The sequence below is a fragment of the Eschrichtius robustus genome, chromosome 4 (assembly GCF_028021215.1).
Source record: "Eschrichtius robustus isolate mEscRob2 chromosome 4, mEscRob2.pri, whole genome shotgun sequence".
Taxonomy (NCBI): domain Eukaryota; kingdom Metazoa; phylum Chordata; class Mammalia; order Artiodactyla; family Eschrichtiidae; genus Eschrichtius; species Eschrichtius robustus.
The window spans coordinates 123,028,955-123,048,199 of record NC_090827.1 but is presented as its reverse complement, the minus strand read 5'-3'; the positions used below and the strand labels follow the sequence as shown (position 1 = coordinate 123,048,199).

Below are 19,245 nucleotides of genomic sequence, written 5' to 3'. Positions count from 1 at the left end.
CCCAATGCCAACCCGACTGAAACAACAGAGTACGGAGTGTCTCGATACACTATATGAGCAGTTAGGATTTCACATTTCCACTATCCCCTCTAGGACACGGTCTCTGGGACTAGGCTGTGCCTAAGAGTAGGCATAAGATGTACTGTGAAGGTCATGTAAAAAATATTACTCTGAGGTCTGTAAGAGCATCATAAGACAAAAAAGGATGGAGGGTTGAGGCTATCTAATTTTGTAGTTTTGGAACCACTTACAGGATCTAATCTGAGTAAAATTATAGATTGGAGAGTACAAAATGTCAAGAAGTAGAAATTACATAAATGAAATGGTAGAGTTTCCTATATGTTTTCTAAAATTCAAGAGTATCAGATTTCATTTTTTAAAGGTATAATTCACTTTTAAAATATCTAACAATATAACAGTTTCTGGCAGTATAAGTATGGCCAATCTAATTTTCACTAAGGAAACTGACTTTGCCCCAACATGACATACCTACTACCATTCTTCCACCGGTTTACATTCACTGGACTGCCAAAGACACGTAAACTTGTCCCATAGAGAACTCTCCCCGATGGAGATGTGAAACTGGCCCATTTCTAAGAGATGGTTGAGGCCATAGTGTAAAACAGTAACTTACAAATGTGTGGGCCATTTAGATTATAAAAAGTTTCTTGTCAATAAGAATTCCCTAATATTGGAATATTTAAGCAGTGAGAAAAGGGAAGAGGCCATTTAGTTTATAATACAACTTAACATTGTGCTCCAGATAGGAATATACCTGAACAGAGAGCAGGTGAACACTAGGGTTGGAGAAAAAACTAATTCCTTTCTGGGGGCATTAGGTCCCATATAATCTAATCTATAATTAGATTATATTATGATCTAACTTTTTAATAAAATGGAAAAATAAGGAATGATAATTTTCTATATAATGTCTTTCTGTCTCTTATTTGTTCAAGAGCCACTACAAATTTTTAAATGTTCTCAAGAGGATAGCCCGTCTTTTCTAGGTTTATTTTCCTATGCATATATAATTTGTAACTTTTTTTAAAAAAAAGGGAACAAGTAGATTGACTTTATGATAAATGATCACTAAAAATCATGCATCTATGAATCTAAAAATTTTTTAAAGTCTCTGAAGGTTAAAACTAAAAAAAAATTAGAGAAAAGTGTAAATGTTAGTATGGTTCCATGTTCTAAATCTTGATGAATACAATTTAAAGATTTATTATAACTTTAAAAGTGATTTTAGACCTGTTGATATGTTTAGTTCCCTTGGTAATAAATTTTTTTGTTTGTGTGGAGAGGAATCTATAACCCAGGAGTAGTCTTTAAAAATGTAACCCCACAGGTTTAAAGCAGTGTTGGCTGTGTCTCTGGCTTAACAAATCAGTGGATATGAATGAGAGAAGGGAACAACTACTGTGAAGCTTTCCCAATGGAAGTTTGTTTCTCAAGAAAGAAACATATTTTTAAAATTTTATATGTGCAAACACTATTAAATAGCAGTGTTAAATATGGCCAATCTGATTTGCTAGCACATAAAACAGTAACTGTAAAAAACAGTTTATGGTTAACAGAATGATCACAGAAATTATGTTGATTCATGTAATTGAATTGTCACCTGATAACAAGTCAGATCTAAGTTTCAAATCATTCATATATTATGAAGAGGAAAGAGTGAAAAACAAAGAAGTTTTCTCCATCATAATCTTTCCTCTCCAAAATAAAGATAAAGAAGGAAATACAGACACTCCCTGACTGATTTCATTGGGTCTAAGACCTCAAATTTTCCTTTGTTTTGGCGTGAACTATTAATTTTCAGAACCTGCATTGCAGCAAGATACACAGTTTCTCTGAATTTCATTTGCTGTGGGAGAGCTGAGTGTCTGAGGTTTCCAGGAGGAGAGGCTGATAACAGGTTTCAACAAGGTGAGCACCACTGGCTTCTCCAGTTCAGGTGCCAACCAGTTTCTTGAAGTAGCTAATTTAATAATTCTGAGTGTTCTTCATTCTCGATGCCTGGGACAGAAAGTTTTTGGCAATTTGAATTTTTGGAAACACCTGAGTGTGCTGTTTGTGTAACAGTTCCCAAAGCCCTGAATTGGAAATCAGGAAACAGGTTCTGTTACCTGCTGCGTGTAGTACGTATCATAAGGTGGGTCTATAAAGATTTTTCAGTTCTCTAGAAATACGGGTATGACCCATGTAGAGCAAGATGAGAACAATATTCTAAAAGGAGATTGTTCTCTGCAAATTCATCCGATTCAATTCCCTGCACAGTGTTTATTCTTTAACTGGAAGTTTTAGCTCAACTCAATCTTTGGAACATATGCCACACAGCCCCAGCCTGGCCATTCTCCTAGGGCAGGCCCCATCAACTCCATCACCTCTCACATGGGTCACTAGCTACGATGTCATCCTAACTGGTCTCCCTGCATCCACTCTTGTCCCACCTGATCTGTTCTCCATAGTGCAGCCAGAGGGGAACTTTGAAAAATGTAAACATGATCCTGCCAGTTCTCTCCTTAACATCCTTGAATTTGCACACTCTTTTGTTCAAAATCTTTAACATGGTCTGCATGCCTGTCCCCTGCCTTCCCCTCCAACTTTATCTCCCACCAGTCTTCCCAGTGCCTCTCTGTTGTCCAGTTCTTGGAGCCAGACTGCCTGCATTCAAACCGAGGATCCATCACTTACACTCTGTGCAACCTTGAATAAGTTATTTAAAATTTTTCTGCCTAAAGTTCTCTATCTGTTATAATAAAATACACTAAAGTACTTAGAATAGTGCCAGCTACTTAGTAAATGCTCAGTAAGCATTGCATATTATATGTATAATGCTCCTTTTAAACTTTAGAGCCTTCATATATGTTGCATTTTCTGTTTTGAAAACCCCGACAGTCATCCCCCAACACCAATTTACTCAGTTTAAATATCACTTCCTCAAGAAACAAAGTCTTCTGTAGTCCTTTCTACTGCACCACATCTCCTGTCCCACAATTAATTCAGGCTCAGCGTATCAGTGGACACATGGCAGGAGAGAATAATTACTGTGAAACTTCCAAATGGAAGCTTGTTTCGCAAGAGAGAAATATTTAAAAAATTTTAATATCCAAAGGCTCTAGCAGTATTAAAATGGGCCAATTTAATTTGCTAGAACATAAAACAATAACTGTAAAAGAACCAGTTTATAGTTATTAAACGCTTCCTGAGACACCTTCTACACTATATTTCTCCTTCCTCATGTTATATTAATTGCTACTGAATAATTGATCTTGTGATGATTTATATATGTGACTGTAAAATGAGGTCAGTGAGACTATTAAAAAAGGAAGAGGGTGAAGAGTCTTTTCAGTGGAAATCGGGTAGTGGAGATTAGAGGCCACCTGGAGTGTGGTGAGTGCAAAATTCTCTCCACCCAAAGCACGTATTAAGAAGTTAAAAGACAATTAAAATCGGCATGGGTGAAATTGGAATGTTGTCCAGGGGACCAAGGTGTTGCTCTCATTTAGCCAGGATCCTGTCTAGGAGGGGGCTCAGCTGGGTGATGAAGGTCAGAGATGACATCCCCAAAGTGGTACACCCAGTTTCCTGTGGCCAGCTCCAGTGGTTAGGGGGGGCGTCCTGAGATTGTGATTTTGTTCTCTTCATTTGGGAGCGGTTGGCACCCCAGAAATGTATACAGAAATAACTAGTTAGTTATACAGAAACGGCTGTATTATTAATACTTTTGTAAAAGTTGTATTCATACAAGTGTAATAAGTTTTGAAATCACTGGCTGTGTGGCACGTGTTTTGTCAGCTTTTACAATATTTGGTATGTTTTAAAAAATCTGGCAAATTAGAGGAAATGGTGTATTGGATTTATAATTTTATCTGACATTCTTAGAATACCTTAACTCAGTAGTCATGTTTAAATGCCTATAAAAGTCTGATTTGGGTGAGGTTTTTTTGTTGTTGTTAATTTTATTGGAGTAGAGTTGATTTACAATGTTGTGTTAGTTTCAGGTGTACAGCAAAGTGATTCAGTTATACATATACATATATTCATTCTTTTTTCAGATTCTTTTCCCGTATAGGTTATTACAGAATATTGAATAGAGTTCCCTGTGCTATATAGTAGGCCCTTGTTGGTTTTCTATTTTATATATGGTAGTGTGTGTATGTTAATCCCAAACTCCTAATTTATCCCTCCCCCGCATGTTTCCCCTTTGGTAACCATGTTTGTTTTCGAAATCTGTGAGTTTGTTTCTGTTTTGTAAACAAGTTTATTTATATCATTTTTTAAATTAGATTCCACATGAGTGATATCATATGGTATTTGTCTTTCTCTGACTTACTTCACTTAGTGTGATAATCTCTAGGTCCATCCATGTTGCTGCAAATGGCATTATTTCGTTCTTTTTTATGGCTGAGTAATATTCCATTGTATACATGTACCACATCTTCTTTATCCATTCCTCTGTTGATGGACATTTAGATTGCTTCCATGTCTTGGCTATTGTAAATACTGCTGCAATGAACATTGGGGTGTGTGCATCTTTTTGAATTATGGTTTTCTCTGGAATATGCCCAGGAGTGGGACTGCTGGATCATATGGTAGTACTATTTTTTTTTTTTAAGGAACCTCCATACTGTTCTCCATAGTGGTTGTACCAATTTATATTCCCACCAACAGTGTAGGAAGTTTCCCTTTTCTCCACACCCTCTCCGGCCTTTATTGTTTGTAGACTTTTTGATGCTGGTCATTCTGACTGGTGTGAGGTGATACCTCATTGTAGTTTTTTTTTTTTTTTTTTTAATTAATTAATTAATTAATTTATTTTTGGCTGTGTTGGGTCTTCGTTTCTGTGCGAGGGCTTTCTCTAGTTGTGGCGAGCGGGGGCCACTCTTCATTGCGGTGCGCGGGCCTCTCACCATCGCGGCCTCTCTTGTTGCGGAGCACAGGCTCCAGACGCGCAGGCTTAGTAGTTGTGGCTCACGGGCCTAGTTGCTCCGCGGCATGTGGGATCTTCCCAGACCAGGGCTCGAACCCGTGTCCCCTGCATTAGCAGGCAGATTCTCAACCACTGCGCCACCAGAGAAGCCCCTCTTTGTAGTTTTGATTTGCATTCTTTGATATTTAGTTATGTTGAGCATCTTTTCATGTACTAGGAAGGTCTGATTTTGTAAAGTTAAAGGTTTGATTCTTTTTTTTCTTTTTTGGTTGTTAAGGTTTAATGTATTTGAGAATGCCCAAGAAATTTGATATACTATATCTATGAATTTTAATTTGTTAGATTCATAAAAATGTATAGAAAAGTCTGTTTAGAAATTAGATTCATAAAACTGTGTCTTTCAGTGTTTATATTTGAAATTATAAATGGAATTTAATACAATTTTAAGTGGTGATGTTTAGAAGTTTCTTATAAATGATATATGCAAAATAATTTGATTGATTGAGTTTGTAATTGCTGTTAAAATGTTTGGAGAATTTCATTTATGCATTGTAAATAAAAATATCCTTAATCAAAAACTGGGAAAACCACTATTGAAAAGCCACTGTCTCCTACACCCTTTCCACAGACCAGCACCTCTCTCAGAAGCAGCCCCTTTTAAATGCTTCTGGTTTTAGTTCTTCTGATGTCTAATACTGTAACTCTAAATACCTCTATATTTTTTTAGATAGTATTTATTAACTCACCCGTGAGAGAGGGTGATTTAGTTCACTTATACTACTTTCTTTTTCCTTCCCCCTTTAACAGTCAAATTATAATAAAGCAAAATTATTATTATTAGACTTTCTGTAGGTTACAATTGTTCCTTTAAATAATATACCCATACTGCCTTTTCTTGTTTTATAAATTTTAGTATTGTTACTCTCTCCTAACTGTAGAATAAGGTTATCTTGTGCAGTGCTGATAAATGCTTAACAACCAGCTCTCAGGGCAGGGGTGGGAAGTGGAATGTAGTATTTGCTGATTTCCATTAACTCACATCATGACCAATTTCAGGCTACTGGAATGATGTCACTGAGTTGGGATTAAAGCCAGCTTTGGTCCACCACTGAATCAGTATCCAGTATCCTTTTTTTCCACCCTTTCTTCCTCTTCCACCTCCTTTCTTCTGTCAGCTGTTTTTTCTTGTTACAATGTTAAGACTGTTTATATTTACAATCTAACCTGTCACTATAACAAATATTAACATGTTATCCATTGGTTGATTATAAAAGCTAACAGATAATAAATAACACATACGAAATTATGCTCTATACATATTGCTGGCCGAGAAGTGTGTTGGAGTCATATTTCCTTCTCAATGGTCTGATTTCATGGCCCTTGAGTCACTTAAATGAAAATTTCCCCTAACACCCTAACATAAGGGTAAAATAGACTCCTCTTCTTTATACTTTATCAATGGCATAAAATCATTCTACCTGCTTCATATTTTTGGATCACAATTTTTACATACAGCCTTGATTTTGTTTTTTTCTAATTTTCTTCGTTATAGTTGGCCAGACTGATGGGCCTTCACCAATTCCCCAGTTCTGCCATCCTCCCAATTATACTCTCTTTTTCCTGGGGATCACCTAACTCAGCCCGAGTCATCCTGCTTTTATGGCACTGTGAGCCCACTGGATCGCTATTGGTCTGCATTTCCTTTCATGGCTCTCCTAGGTTGGATGAACTGTTTCCTGGATCCTATGTCTTCCTCTTTTTTTGATTTATTCATATTTTTTTTCTCTCCAGGCTCCAATCCCCCTGGACTGTAGCCTTAGTAACTTTCTAAGAAGTGCTGTGTGGAAAACATTTTCTGGGGCTGCATGTCAGAAAATGTCTTCACTGTGCTTATACGTTTGGTTTAGGGAACTGCCTAGAGAATTAGAGGTTGAAAATATTTTTTGCATCCACGTTTTAAATGACTGCTTCATTTTCTTCTTGAGTTCAGAATTGTTGTAAAGAAGTCTAATGCCACACTAACTCATGTACCCTTGTTTTCTGAAATTTCATGAGGCTATAGCTAGGTATGTTTTTGTTGTTTTTTCCTTTTTGTACTGTGTAGTCAATGGGGCCTTTTAATCAGAATCCTTGTGCACTTTATTATTTCTTTGGTACAATTTGCCCCTTAAGTTTCTCTATTTTCTTTTTTTTGAGAGACTTCTATTAGTTGGGTGCCAGATTTTCCATATTTGTCTTCTGTTTCATATCTGCCAGTTCTATGTATGTTTGTCCTGTACTTTTAGGGAATTCCCCAAATTTATTTCTAGTTGGTCTATTAATTTTTTTGACAACCAAAATTTAATCTTTCATAGCTCTTTTATATTCTCAGTTTGTCTTTTCGAAAACATTCTGCTCTTAGTTAATGGATATAATAGCTTCTTTGATCTCTTAATATATTTCATAAATTTATTTTTTATTTCAATTATGTCTCTTATAGAGATAGGTTTCTTGTTTGTTCATGTGAGATTTTACCTTTTATGCTTTTAGATTTTTTTCGTGTGTCTTGAGATCCTTGATTGTTCATTCATATTTAAGAAAGAAGGACTAAGTTGGTTATTCTTGGTGTCTTGTATGTAACCCTTCTACTGTTGAGAAGGGAGGTATATATATATATATTTTTTAACATCTTTATGGGAGTATAATTGCTTTACAATGGTGTGTTAGTTTCTGCTTTATAACAAAGTGAATCAGTTATACACATACATATGTTCCCATATCTCTTCCATCTTGCGTCTCCCTCCCTCCCACCCTCCCTATCCCACCCCTCTAGGTGGTCACAAACCACTGAGCTGATCTCCCTGTGCTATGTGGCTGCTTCCCACTAGCTATCTATTTTACATTTGGTAGTGTATATATGTCCATGCCACTCTCTCACTTTGTCACAGCTTACCCTTCCCCCTCCCCATATCCTCAAGTCCACTCTCTAGTAGGTCTGTGTCTTTATTCCCATCTTACCCCTAGGTTCTTCATGACTTTTTTTTTTTTTCTTAGATTCCATATATATGTGTTAGCATACGGTATTTGTTTTTGTCTTTCTGACTTACTTCACTCTGTATGACAGACTCTAGGTCCATCCACCTCACCACAAATAACTCAATTTCGTTTCTTTTTATGGCTGAGTAGAGAAGGGAGGTATATTTTTGAAACTGACTTCTCCGCTGAACAGGAAGTCTGACTAGAGGCTCTGTGTATGTATGAGGGGAGCTGGCAGCTCCAGCCCATCCATCCTACAAATGCCACAAGGAGGAAAGCTTTACTTTGGGTGTCCCAACCAAATGGAAATCCTTAGCTCTCCTCTACGTCTTGGTCAATTTCTTTAGGAAAAAAAGCCCTCTGGATTTTTGCCTTGGGTCATTGCCAGACTTTTGAGAGCTCTGTGCAGAGGAAAGAATGGCAGTCAATGAAGGGAAAGTGGAGGGGGAGGGGTCTGGCTGGCACAACTGTCCTGAATCCAGACTTCAAATTAATTGCCCTATTTTCAGCCTCACTCCTGCCTTCCACTCTGAGTGCTGACACTGAGCCCAGAGCCTGTCTAGGGATAGGGGAAATCAGCTTCCACCTCTGCTGAAAGTCTCTTTTTATCTGGCTGCATCTTCCTCTGTTTTTTGTCTATATTTCTCCCTCTGCTTTTCTTCATCTAGAATTTTATGATGCATTTAGCCCTTCCTATTTTCTTTGCTTCTCTGAGTTTATTTCTTTTAGTACTTCTGTTTCTTTATTCAGTGATTTCTGGGAAGAATAGTACTTGCATGCATGTGCTCAGTCCATCATTTGGAACCTGAAGACAACTGAGCTATTTCTGAATGCCTTTGTTTCCCTAAATACACTGTGCTTAAGCATCAGGTACTGAAGAGCAAGGTCTAAGCAAATGGCCAGTATTTCCATCAAATTTCTGCTTTTCTCCTGAAATGCGTTATAGATTCTTACCCAAAAATTGAATGTGGCTCAGAAGAATTAACTCTCGAGTCCAACAGAAAGCGTCTCTGTGTGATGTTCCTCATATCTTTCACATTAAGTACAGGATAACCCATCTGATTGGTCCAGGTGTCCATTACTTCTTTCACTGGTAGCTTACTTGCCTAAGATTTTTTAAAAAATAGAGAATAATCAATCAACAAATAAGGGGAAATAAAAGGATAGAATAATCAGATAAAGAAATGATTGATAAATCATTTGTTAATCAAAGAAATATTTGAGGATATACTCCTCCTTACCTGTTCAAGTGCTGCCCAAAAATCTGAAGTTTTGGCATTCTTAAATTTGTATTTTTCCAAGTAACTCTGCATGTGAAAGATAACAAGTATTTCAAAAGTCAATGTTTGCTTTTTCCATACTTCCACAACATGAGCTGAACCCTTCAACATGCCTCGCTCTAATGAATAATATAGCAAATGTACCTAGAATGAAAATCAAATGATACGCCGTATGCAAAACATTTTGTAACCTATAAAAACACTGTACAAATAACGATTTATTTGTAAAGCATAAGGAATATTTTTTCTTATTAATGAGATAATTCTCTTTTTTGTTGTTGTTTTTTTGTTTTAGTCTAATGGAATTGTGAACAGGTGAGGGAAAGAGTTTAATTTTTTCAGGACAACCAATATAAGATGCTTAAGGACCGTCAACTGTTTAGCAAGCAGTCAACAGTCCATAACATTTTTGATACACTAGGAAAAAAGATCCATAGTTCTATGATGTTCACTTACTGGTGTTAACCTGTCCACTGCTGGCTGCATCCCCTACCTTTATTTACACCAGTAGGGTTTTCTCATCTCAGACACTAGATGACCCCATCACACATGAGTGATTGAAGTGATATGCAAAGATAAAACTGGTGAGCTCGGCTCTAAGCCAAGGCTCAGCAAACTTTTTCTGTAAAAAGCTGTATAGTAAAGATTTTAAGTGTTATGAGACATATAGTCTCTGTCACAACTACTCAACTCTGCCCAAATAGCACAAAAGCAGTCATAGATAATATGTAAATGAATGAGAATGGCTGTTTTCCAATAAAATGTTATTTATACACACTGATATTTGAATTCCATACAACTTTCACATGTCATGAAATATTCTTTTGATTTTTTCCAGCCATTTAAAATTTTAGAAGTGATTTTCATTTGCAGACCTTACAAAAATGGGTGGTGGGCTGGATTTGGCCTGCAAACTGTAATAATAGTTTGCAGACTCCTGCTCTAAATAAATGAATATACAGTCTTCTGAATAATAATACTCATGATGATGATGGCTAAATTGGGAAAATTATTCACTCTAAAGAGTAAGATTTCATTTTTCAAATATTTTAAAAATACAAATCTTTTAACTACAAGGCTCCCTTTTTGTCAGTTCTAGTCACAAAACCTCTCTATATATGAGTTTTCAGGCATAATATGATATCCCTAGAGAAAATTCCTTGTCTTCTTCTAATCTCATAATTGAGCACTACTTATAGTTCTCCAGGAAACCTTCCAGAATTCCTGCTGTATCACTCCTCTGTTATACTCTAGAATTGTCCTGTTTAAAATGTGGAAGTCTTTGATAGAAATAGAACCTTCTTAAGTGGTCTTTGAACCTTCAAAGAAAATAACCAGTGGTTGACTTTGCTCATATCATTTTCACTCTAAGTTGCTCTAATTTTCAGGAAGTGCTATACCTTAGCCCTGTTATCTTCTAAATTCCTCTTTTTAGGCATAGAGAGATAAAACAATATTATCTGGACTGCTCCAAGATGCCTGGGAGAGGGTTGAGGCCAGTTTGGAATGCTGCCTTCATATTTGTTCTTTTGATTGGTTCACTGCTCAGCACTGCCACTGGAGGGCAGGCGAAGGAAGGGAGAAATGAAAGGCACATATTCTGTATCAAATTTAGGTGTTCGTTCCAGAGTTTTGCATAGATCATTCATTCCTTCTTAGTAAAATAATTGGATGCTCGGAATAGTAATAATTATAGCTACCTGTTAATGATGATTTCTAGTGAATAGTATCTTCTTAAAATTAATTTAGAGGAGTTTCTTTGTATATTCACGGTGCCTTGTACTTAGAAACATGCAATCTTGGAACTGAAAGGAACCTTAAGTACTATTTTATACAACTCTCACATTTTGGGCATGAAGGAAACTGGTGTCTAGAGAGGTGAAGAGATTTGCCTGAGATTACGGTGAAGAGACTTCTGAATCCTGGATCAGTTTGTGTGGTTTTCGTCACTGTTGTTATTGTTACTGCTTTGTTTTTTTTAAATTTTTTATGAATTTATTTATTTATTTATGGCTGTGTTGGGTCTTTCGTTTCTGTGCGAGGTCTTTCTCTAGTTGCGGCAAGCAGGGGCCACTCTTCAGCGCGGTGCGCGGGCCTCTCACTGTCGTGGCCTCTCTCGTTGCGGAGCACAGGCTCCAGACGCGTAGGCTCAGTAGCTGTGGCTCACGGGCCCAGTTGCTCCGCGGCATGTGGGATCTTCCCAGACCAGGGCTCGAACCCGTGTCCCCTGCATTAGCAGGCGGATTCTCAACCACTGTGCCACCAGGGAAGCCCATTGTTACTGTTTTTTAAATTGCAGTTTCTTGCTTCACCTTAGCTAGAGGCTTATATAAGCAGTATATTAAAAGGAACTAATTTTATTTTGTCTAGATTAGTGCTTTTGAATATTCTATATTAAGAAATTTCCTTCTTCACCTTGCATAATCATGATGCAGTCATTCCAGTCAAAAGTTCACGATGACCTAGGTTCCCCAATAATAGTCCCTCAGTTAGTATCAGTGTGCACAAAGGAAAGGAACAGTGTTTCTATGACTAGTATCTCAGGAAGGGACAGGACATTTTCCAGTTGAACCATTCCTGTCTTTTCAGCGATACTACTGATACTAGGAGAAAAAGAAAGGATGGATATATTTCTCAGCTTCTATTTCATGACCATACATTGTTATCAATGCCCCATAATTTAATACACTTTTTTACATACAAGCACAGCCTGAAAGATTTTCCAGTTGATGGTTTTACTCTTAATTCCCCTCGCTCTGTACCTACTTTGCTGTCTGAGATTGGATTTGGGGTTAAGGTGATAAGCATGAAAGAGAACAGAGAGCTGGCCATCCCCAGAGTTAGCGCCACACCAGGTTAGCTAATGAAGAGTCACTTTTGGTAGAAAGTTAGTATTTGCAAGGGAAAAGTCTTGGACAGTGTCACATATTGTGGGGTTTAGGGGTAGCAGTCATAGCATGATGATAAGTCAAGGAGAGATACATTTGGTTACTAGAATTATGTGAAGGGATGTTCCAATTGGTTTGAGAGCTTATTGAGTGTGGCCTATATTGATCATATACTATTTTCAGATATTAGCTAGTGTTTGAAGATTGAAGGCAAAAAATGAGTGTTTCAGTGTCTTTTTGTAAATTAATTCCATAGCACTATAGTGATATGAAAATTAGTATCTATTCATTCTAGCGCCATCTGTAGTCGCAGTTAGGGTGGAGGAAGATGGTTTTAACGTGAGAAATACTAGTTTTAGACTGGACTGGGTTTTTAATTAATTATATCACAGATATGAGCTAAATAAAATGCAAGAGTATTATTAAATTATTAGAACAGGTATTCTCTTTTAAAGACTCTTTTGGTACTTCTCAAAAAAAGTTAATATGAAAAATTATTTAATTTGAAGTCCACTTTGAAGATTCCAAGAACGTGTTATTCATCAGCTTAATTTAGAATGAAAACTTTGCAAATGAAATTTTAATTTACTTTTAAAAATGAATTGTCTTTGTTTATTTTTATATTCTATATTATTTATTGTAGACCATTCATTCATTCAAGAAGCGTTTTTTGGATCTTCTAACATCTATAATGCACTCTCCTAGGCATGGGAGTATATGCAAAGATATAGAAGACACAGTTCCTCACAAAAGGTGCTTACAGTTAGAGAAGTATGAAATTTGAGTCTGAAGCTGATGAAAAGTTTACAAGATGTTCTAATGTACACTTAAGAACAAACACATAGCTTCTCTCTTTCCACCTAATGTCCACACAGAATATTTTATTCATGGACAAAAGTAGTAAAATGTACTGAAGTGTTCCGTGAATATTTCCTAAACCCTGGTCTTATTTTTTACTTTAATGGTCACCTAGGAATTTAAGTATTGGGTAGAAGGGGACCATTTCCTTTTATGGTATTATGGAGAATGCTGATTGACACATAAGAAGACTTGGCAGTAGTGAGAGCTGTAGGAATGGTGGGCAAGCACTGTCCTGGGGAATCATATCCAAAGGAAGTACTGGTACCCTTTGGGGAAGCTAGCAGGGCACTGCTCTCACCCATTTTCTGTTTTATGGGTTGGATACTATCAGCGCTGCTCTGCCTACTACCTGGAATGTCACAGTAGGGGGGATGGAGATGGAAGAGAAAGAGTCGGAAGACAGTTCCATCCCTAGGCTGCAACAGAGCCAACCTGCAGACAGGACAGTTACAGGGGCACAAGGTAGCAATGGTGGTAATATAGATAATATAAAACCCTGAGAGAATTGGCTTATGGTCTAGAAGAACAACAATGGAACTGAAACAGCCACTGGAGGAATAAGCTTAAGTGGGATGTGTGAAATGATTTAAGAAATTGATTGTTATTTCTCTTTCCAAACGGAAGCAGGCCCTCTTTATTCACTGACTTTATCATAATAGGAATATGTGTGTTAACCATTTTATAATCCAATAATAAGGGAAAAGTCCTTTTAAAAACTATAATGGAAGAGCTTTATAGATAGATTTAAATTTTTATATTATGTTGCTGTGGACTGAATTGTGTTCCCCCAAAATTCATGCTTTGGAGGCCTAATGCCCAATGTGATGGTATTTGGAGATGAGGCCTTTGGTAGGTTTAGGGTGAGGTTTAGATGAGACCATGAGGGTGGGAGCCTCATGATGGGATCAGTGTCCTTATAAGAAGAGGCACCAGAAGGTTCTCTCTTTCTCTGCCATGTGAGGACACAGCAAAAAGAAAACTCTCACCAAAAACAGTCTGCCAGCACCTTGGTCTTGGACTTCTTAGTCTACAGAACTGTGAGAAAATAAATTTCTGTTGTTATGCCACCCAATCTATGGTGTTTTGTTACGGCAGACTGAGCTAATACACATGTAAAGGGTGTAAAAAATAACTAATCTGTTTCACTTCTCTGTGAAACTTTTGTTAAATGACAATTACAGATACAACGTAGGTACTAACCTGGATGTGATCACCTTTTTGTGTTTTGCAATATTATCTATCCTTGAGCAAGGAAAGGAAAAAGTAAAAAGGGAATTGTCCTTAATTAATCACATATCTTAACATTCATCAGCCATATATCAGTGTAGTTTTTTAATAATATTAAAAGTAATAAATCATACCTGACATCCTTTTTGAAATTTCTCTGGTGTTATCCAGTCTTCAAGCATTCTCAGAATGGAAGCTCCCTATGATGGAAAAGAATGGGAAGTTAAATTAATAAAGGATATGTAAGAAACAAATATCAGTGATCACTATTGTGACTAGTATTTCATGATCATATTTGTGAGATAATGTCTTTAAGATGATTCTGCTAAATTACATGGCTATCAATCTGTGATTTTAGGGTGAAAATACCACTTGGCATACCCCCTGTATCTATGCTTCTAAAATAACTAAAAGGCAAGGAGAAATTGATAAAATGGCTATCGTTTCAGTAATTTAAGGTTCAAATAATTATTGCACTTTACCACATGACCCAGTAGATGGGGCTTTCCTAATGAAAGAGAAACTGGAAAAAGTTTTAGAAAAGTCATGTTCTTTGATGAACAAGGAAAGCAACTTCAGGATAAAATTTTGGCTACTTCTTAAGTATATTGGAATATTTGGGAAAAATAATTATATTTTAACAGAGGGGAGTAGACAGTTGAGGAATTAATCTGGTCAGATAGTTTAATATAGATTATGTATATAATTTAGGCATAAAATGCTACTCTTCCAAAGTGGTTTATCTCATTTGATTTTATTTAGTCTGAAGAGTCTGATGAATACTTCTGCTGTCTACTTGCTTTTCATATGTTATAAGATTAATTTTAAATGCATTATTCATAGATTTAAAAATCAATTTTCAAGTAACTGACCAGAAAAACATTGCTTCCCCATTTAAGTTAGTTATTTATTAAAATATAAGTTATTTTTGTACCTAGTATAAAGCTAAAGGCTTAGAAACATGTATTTATTTCTGACCTAATACCTTATACCCATGGAATATCTAGAACTTAGGAAGAAGCTGATTTAATAAATATAAATGTCTCTATGTGAATTATTAGAATATACTATAAGTGGATTAGAAATCTTCCTTTTAACAGAAAGGTAAAAAGAATCATTGACAATATAAAAGAAAAATGAATAACGGAAGCCTGAAATAATGCCATGAGAACATATGAGAGGGAAAGCCAAAAAATATGATGCTATAAACTTCAAATACTAATATATAGAAGGCTTTTTCACTAAAGCCAATTTTATCTAATATTCATTTTAATAATTATAATATTTTGTCTTAAATAAAACTTTGGGTATCACCCAGAACAGTAAAATGTATTAGTTTGCAGTGGCTTTTGAACAACTTAACCTAGTGCGTAAACCACAAGAGGCTGAGGTGGAAAATTGACTAAAATATGTTGCATACAGGTGTGGAATATGTTTAGAGGAGAAGCTACAGGAGAAGTTGTGGGAGAAAAATGGGTAGCATAAAGCTTCAGGTCACTATGGGTTTTTAGCAACTTTTCATAAAATTTTACTGGATAAAAATGCCCCATCTATGACATGCTAACAAATTCATATTTAAATCGTATATAAAAATGGATGAAAGTAATTCCTTCAAATGGAATTGGATTTAAGTGCTTACTGGAAGCATTCTACTAGAAAAGGCGTCCACATATATGGCACTTCTCACTGACCACATGGCAGAAAAAGAAGATTTACTGTCTTTTAAAAAATCAAGTCAAATAACTCTAAATTGGATGCTTAAAGGGTAAATGTTCAGTTATCAGAATGATAGCCGTAATAAACAAAAGTGAGAAGAGAAACTTTAAAAAATCTGATTCAGAATCCTGTGACAATGACCAGCATTGATCATTTCTGCTGAAAATTATAAGCTATTGAATATTCAGCACTTGGAATAAGTTCTACACTGTTTCCCAAAGCCCATTAACATAGTATAACCATTCTTACCATTTTTAGGCATTTACTAAGAGAAAAACCACTAAACAGGAAGACATTCAAAACAGTGTCATATTTTCCGCACCTTGCTATAGGAAATCCCATCAAAAACAGATGTTATTTCATCAGGAGTTGTCACAGTGACTATAATTGGGTGTGAAGATATCAAAGAATCATCCTCTTGTACAGGTAATACATCTTCAAGTAGCATCTGATCACGCTGAAATGACAGAATGAACCAAAGAAATCTAGCACTTCCTTTATAGTGGTTTATATGTCAAAATATCATTTATATAATACAAATTGGGGGGAAATAAATATAAATGACTCATATTATTTAAAACAAATATTAGATATTCAAATTAATCATATTTTGCACTGATTTTTCTACACTGATTCCATTCCCTTCTACTTATAATTCCCTTGACTTCACCCCTATATGGCAGGCCAAGAAGACAGAAGCATTTATAAATTCTGTTTCTGCTACTTCTGTGTGACTTTCGGACATGAGCCAAACTTTCAAAGCTCTGTTTCATATCTGTGCAATAAGAATGATGATATTACCCCACAGATTTGTCTGAGACTTAAGGAAACGTGTTGATTTGCCAAAAATTGTTTTAGGGGTCTTTTTCCATTAATCATTGGAATTTGGATGATTCGTAATTAATTGAAGAAAACATTAACTTTTGCTTTAGTTCTAATAATTACCTTCTCATTCCTGTCCTAGGTTTTCTCAGCAAAATAGAGTGTTTGAGAGGTCTAGCACTATAGTCAAAATTCCTAGGTTCAAATCTCACTTTCTCCACTTTCTAGACATGTGAGTTTAATTTCCCTCACTCATGATGGCAGCTACTTTTTTAGAAATGTGCAGAGGATTTAATGAGATAATGCATGGCAGGCATTTGACATAGTACCTGGCACAAAGTGAAAACCTAACACACTAGCTGCTGTTATTATTTTGATTCTTAATCAATTAGATTCTGAAATCTAGTTCTATTAAATAACTAATAATAAAAATCAAAACTTTATTGATCTTACTTAATCAAAAATATTTCCCAAAAGAAGCATGCTATATTAGTTTACATTTTCCAATTTTGTGAATTCCACTTATAATAGGCAAGGTACTATTGTCAAGTGATGACTGTCAATCAAGGTAATTTTGTCTTGGATTTTAATTTTTTTTTTTTTTTTTTTTTTTTTTTAAAGGTTTTACTCTTTTTTTTAACAATTTTTATTTATTTATTTATTTATGGCTGTGTTGCGTCTTCGTTTCTGTGCGAGGGCTTTCTCTAGTTGCAGCAAGCGGGGGCCACTCTTCATTGCGGTGCGCGGGCCTCTCACTGTCGCGGCCTCTCTTGTTGGGGAGCACAGGCTCCAGACGCGCAGGCTCAGCAATCGTGGCTCACAGGCCTAGTCGCCCCGCGGCATGTGGGATCTTCCCAGAGCAGGGCTCGAACCCGTATCCCCTGCATTGGCAGGTAGATTCTCAACCACTGCGCCACCAGGGAAGCCCGGATTTTAATTTTTGTTCCCCTAAAATGTTTAGGTAAGAAGAAAGAATCTTAATCTCAATGTCAGGAAATTTGACTCTCGTCTTGGTTGTGCTACCAATTGTCTCTGTGACATTTGGAAGTTACATCAGCTTCCTGGGCATCAGATTTTTTCACCTGTAAAATGAGGCTCCACTATTGTGGTACTTATCAAGCTCTCTTACAATGTATCTTAGTTTATCTATTCCCTCCACCATCAGACCCTAAATTAGGAACTTCTATAAGGGCAGGAAGTGTGTTTTATTCAGTTTTGGGTCCTCTGTAGTGTTCACTGAATGAAGAATGAATGAATAGATGAAGAATGAATGAGTAGGATCATATGATTAAATTTCATTTAAGAACTGCATACTAAATTTTTCCAATATTTAATTGTTTTTGAAACACTGAAAGTGGAATGTTAAAATATTACATATACAATACATTACATAAACAATACATCTTGGTATAAGAAGGGTTACTTTATAGAAAATACAGGCCAAAATAATTTTTCATTTATATAGTTTAATTTCAATAAATTATGAAATCAGCAATTTTCAACATAGATGAATGGTCCTCAACTAGGGGACATCTGGCAATATGTGGAGACATTTTTCTTTTGTTTTCTCTCTCTCTTTTTTAAATTGAGGTATTGTTGATTTATAATGTCATGCTAATTTCTGCCATACAGCAAAGTGACTCAGTTATACACATACATACATTATTTTTTATATTCTTTTCCATTATGGTTTATCCCAGGAGACTGGATATAGTTCCCTGTGCTATACAGTAGGACCTTGTTGTTTATCCATTCTAAATGTAATAGTTTGCATCTACTAACCCCAAACTCTCAGTCCATCCCTCTCCCTCTCCCACCCCTTGGCAACCACAAGTCTGTTCTCTATGTCTGTGAGTCCATTTCTGTTTTGTAGATAAGTTCATTGTGCCGTATTTTAGATTCCACATATAAGTGATATCATATGGTATCTGTCTTTCTCTTTTTGACTGACTTAGTGTGATCATCTCTAGTTGCATCCGTGTTGCTGCAAATGGCATAATTTCGTTCTTTTTTATGGCTGAGTAATATTCCATTGTATACATGTACAACATCGTCTTTATCCATTCATCTTTTTTTTTTAACATCTTTATTGGAGTATAATTGCTTTACAATGGTGTGTTAGTTTCTGCTTTATAACAAAGTGAATCAGTTATACATATACATATGTCCCCATATCTCTTCCCTCTTGCAGCTCCCTCCCTCCCACCCTCCCTATCCCACCCCTCTAGGTGGTCACGAAGCACCGAGCTGATCTCCCTGTGCTATGTGGTTGCTTCCCACTAGCTATCTATTTTACATTTGGTAGTGTATATATGTCCATGCCACTCTCTCACTTTGTCACAGCTTACCCTTCCCCCACCCCATATCCTCAAGTCCATTCTCTAGTAGGTCTGTGTCTTTATTCCCGTCTTGCCACTAGGTTCTTCATGACTTTTTTTTTTTCTTAGATTCCATATATATGTGTTAGCATACTGTATTTGTTTTTCTCTTTCTGACTTAC

At 36.2% G+C, this 19,245-nt stretch overlaps 1 protein-coding gene across 1 annotated transcript in view; it reads right to left on the bottom strand.

The window, feature by feature from the left end:
- Positions 1 to 19,245, bottom strand: part of ENPEP (glutamyl aminopeptidase) — a 105,451-nt gene that overhangs the window by 32,135 nt on the left and 54,071 nt on the right. The window contains exons 7-10 of the mRNA XM_068543309.1: positions 16,246 to 16,380; positions 14,342 to 14,407; positions 9,193 to 9,258; positions 8,906 to 9,057 (exon numbers count right to left, since the gene is read on the bottom strand). Coding sequence (XP_068399410.1) covers positions 8,906 to 9,057; positions 9,193 to 9,258; positions 14,342 to 14,407; positions 16,246 to 16,380 — 419 coding nt within the window. The remainder of the gene's footprint in view (positions 1 to 8,905; positions 9,058 to 9,192; positions 9,259 to 14,341; positions 14,408 to 16,245; positions 16,381 to 19,245) is intronic.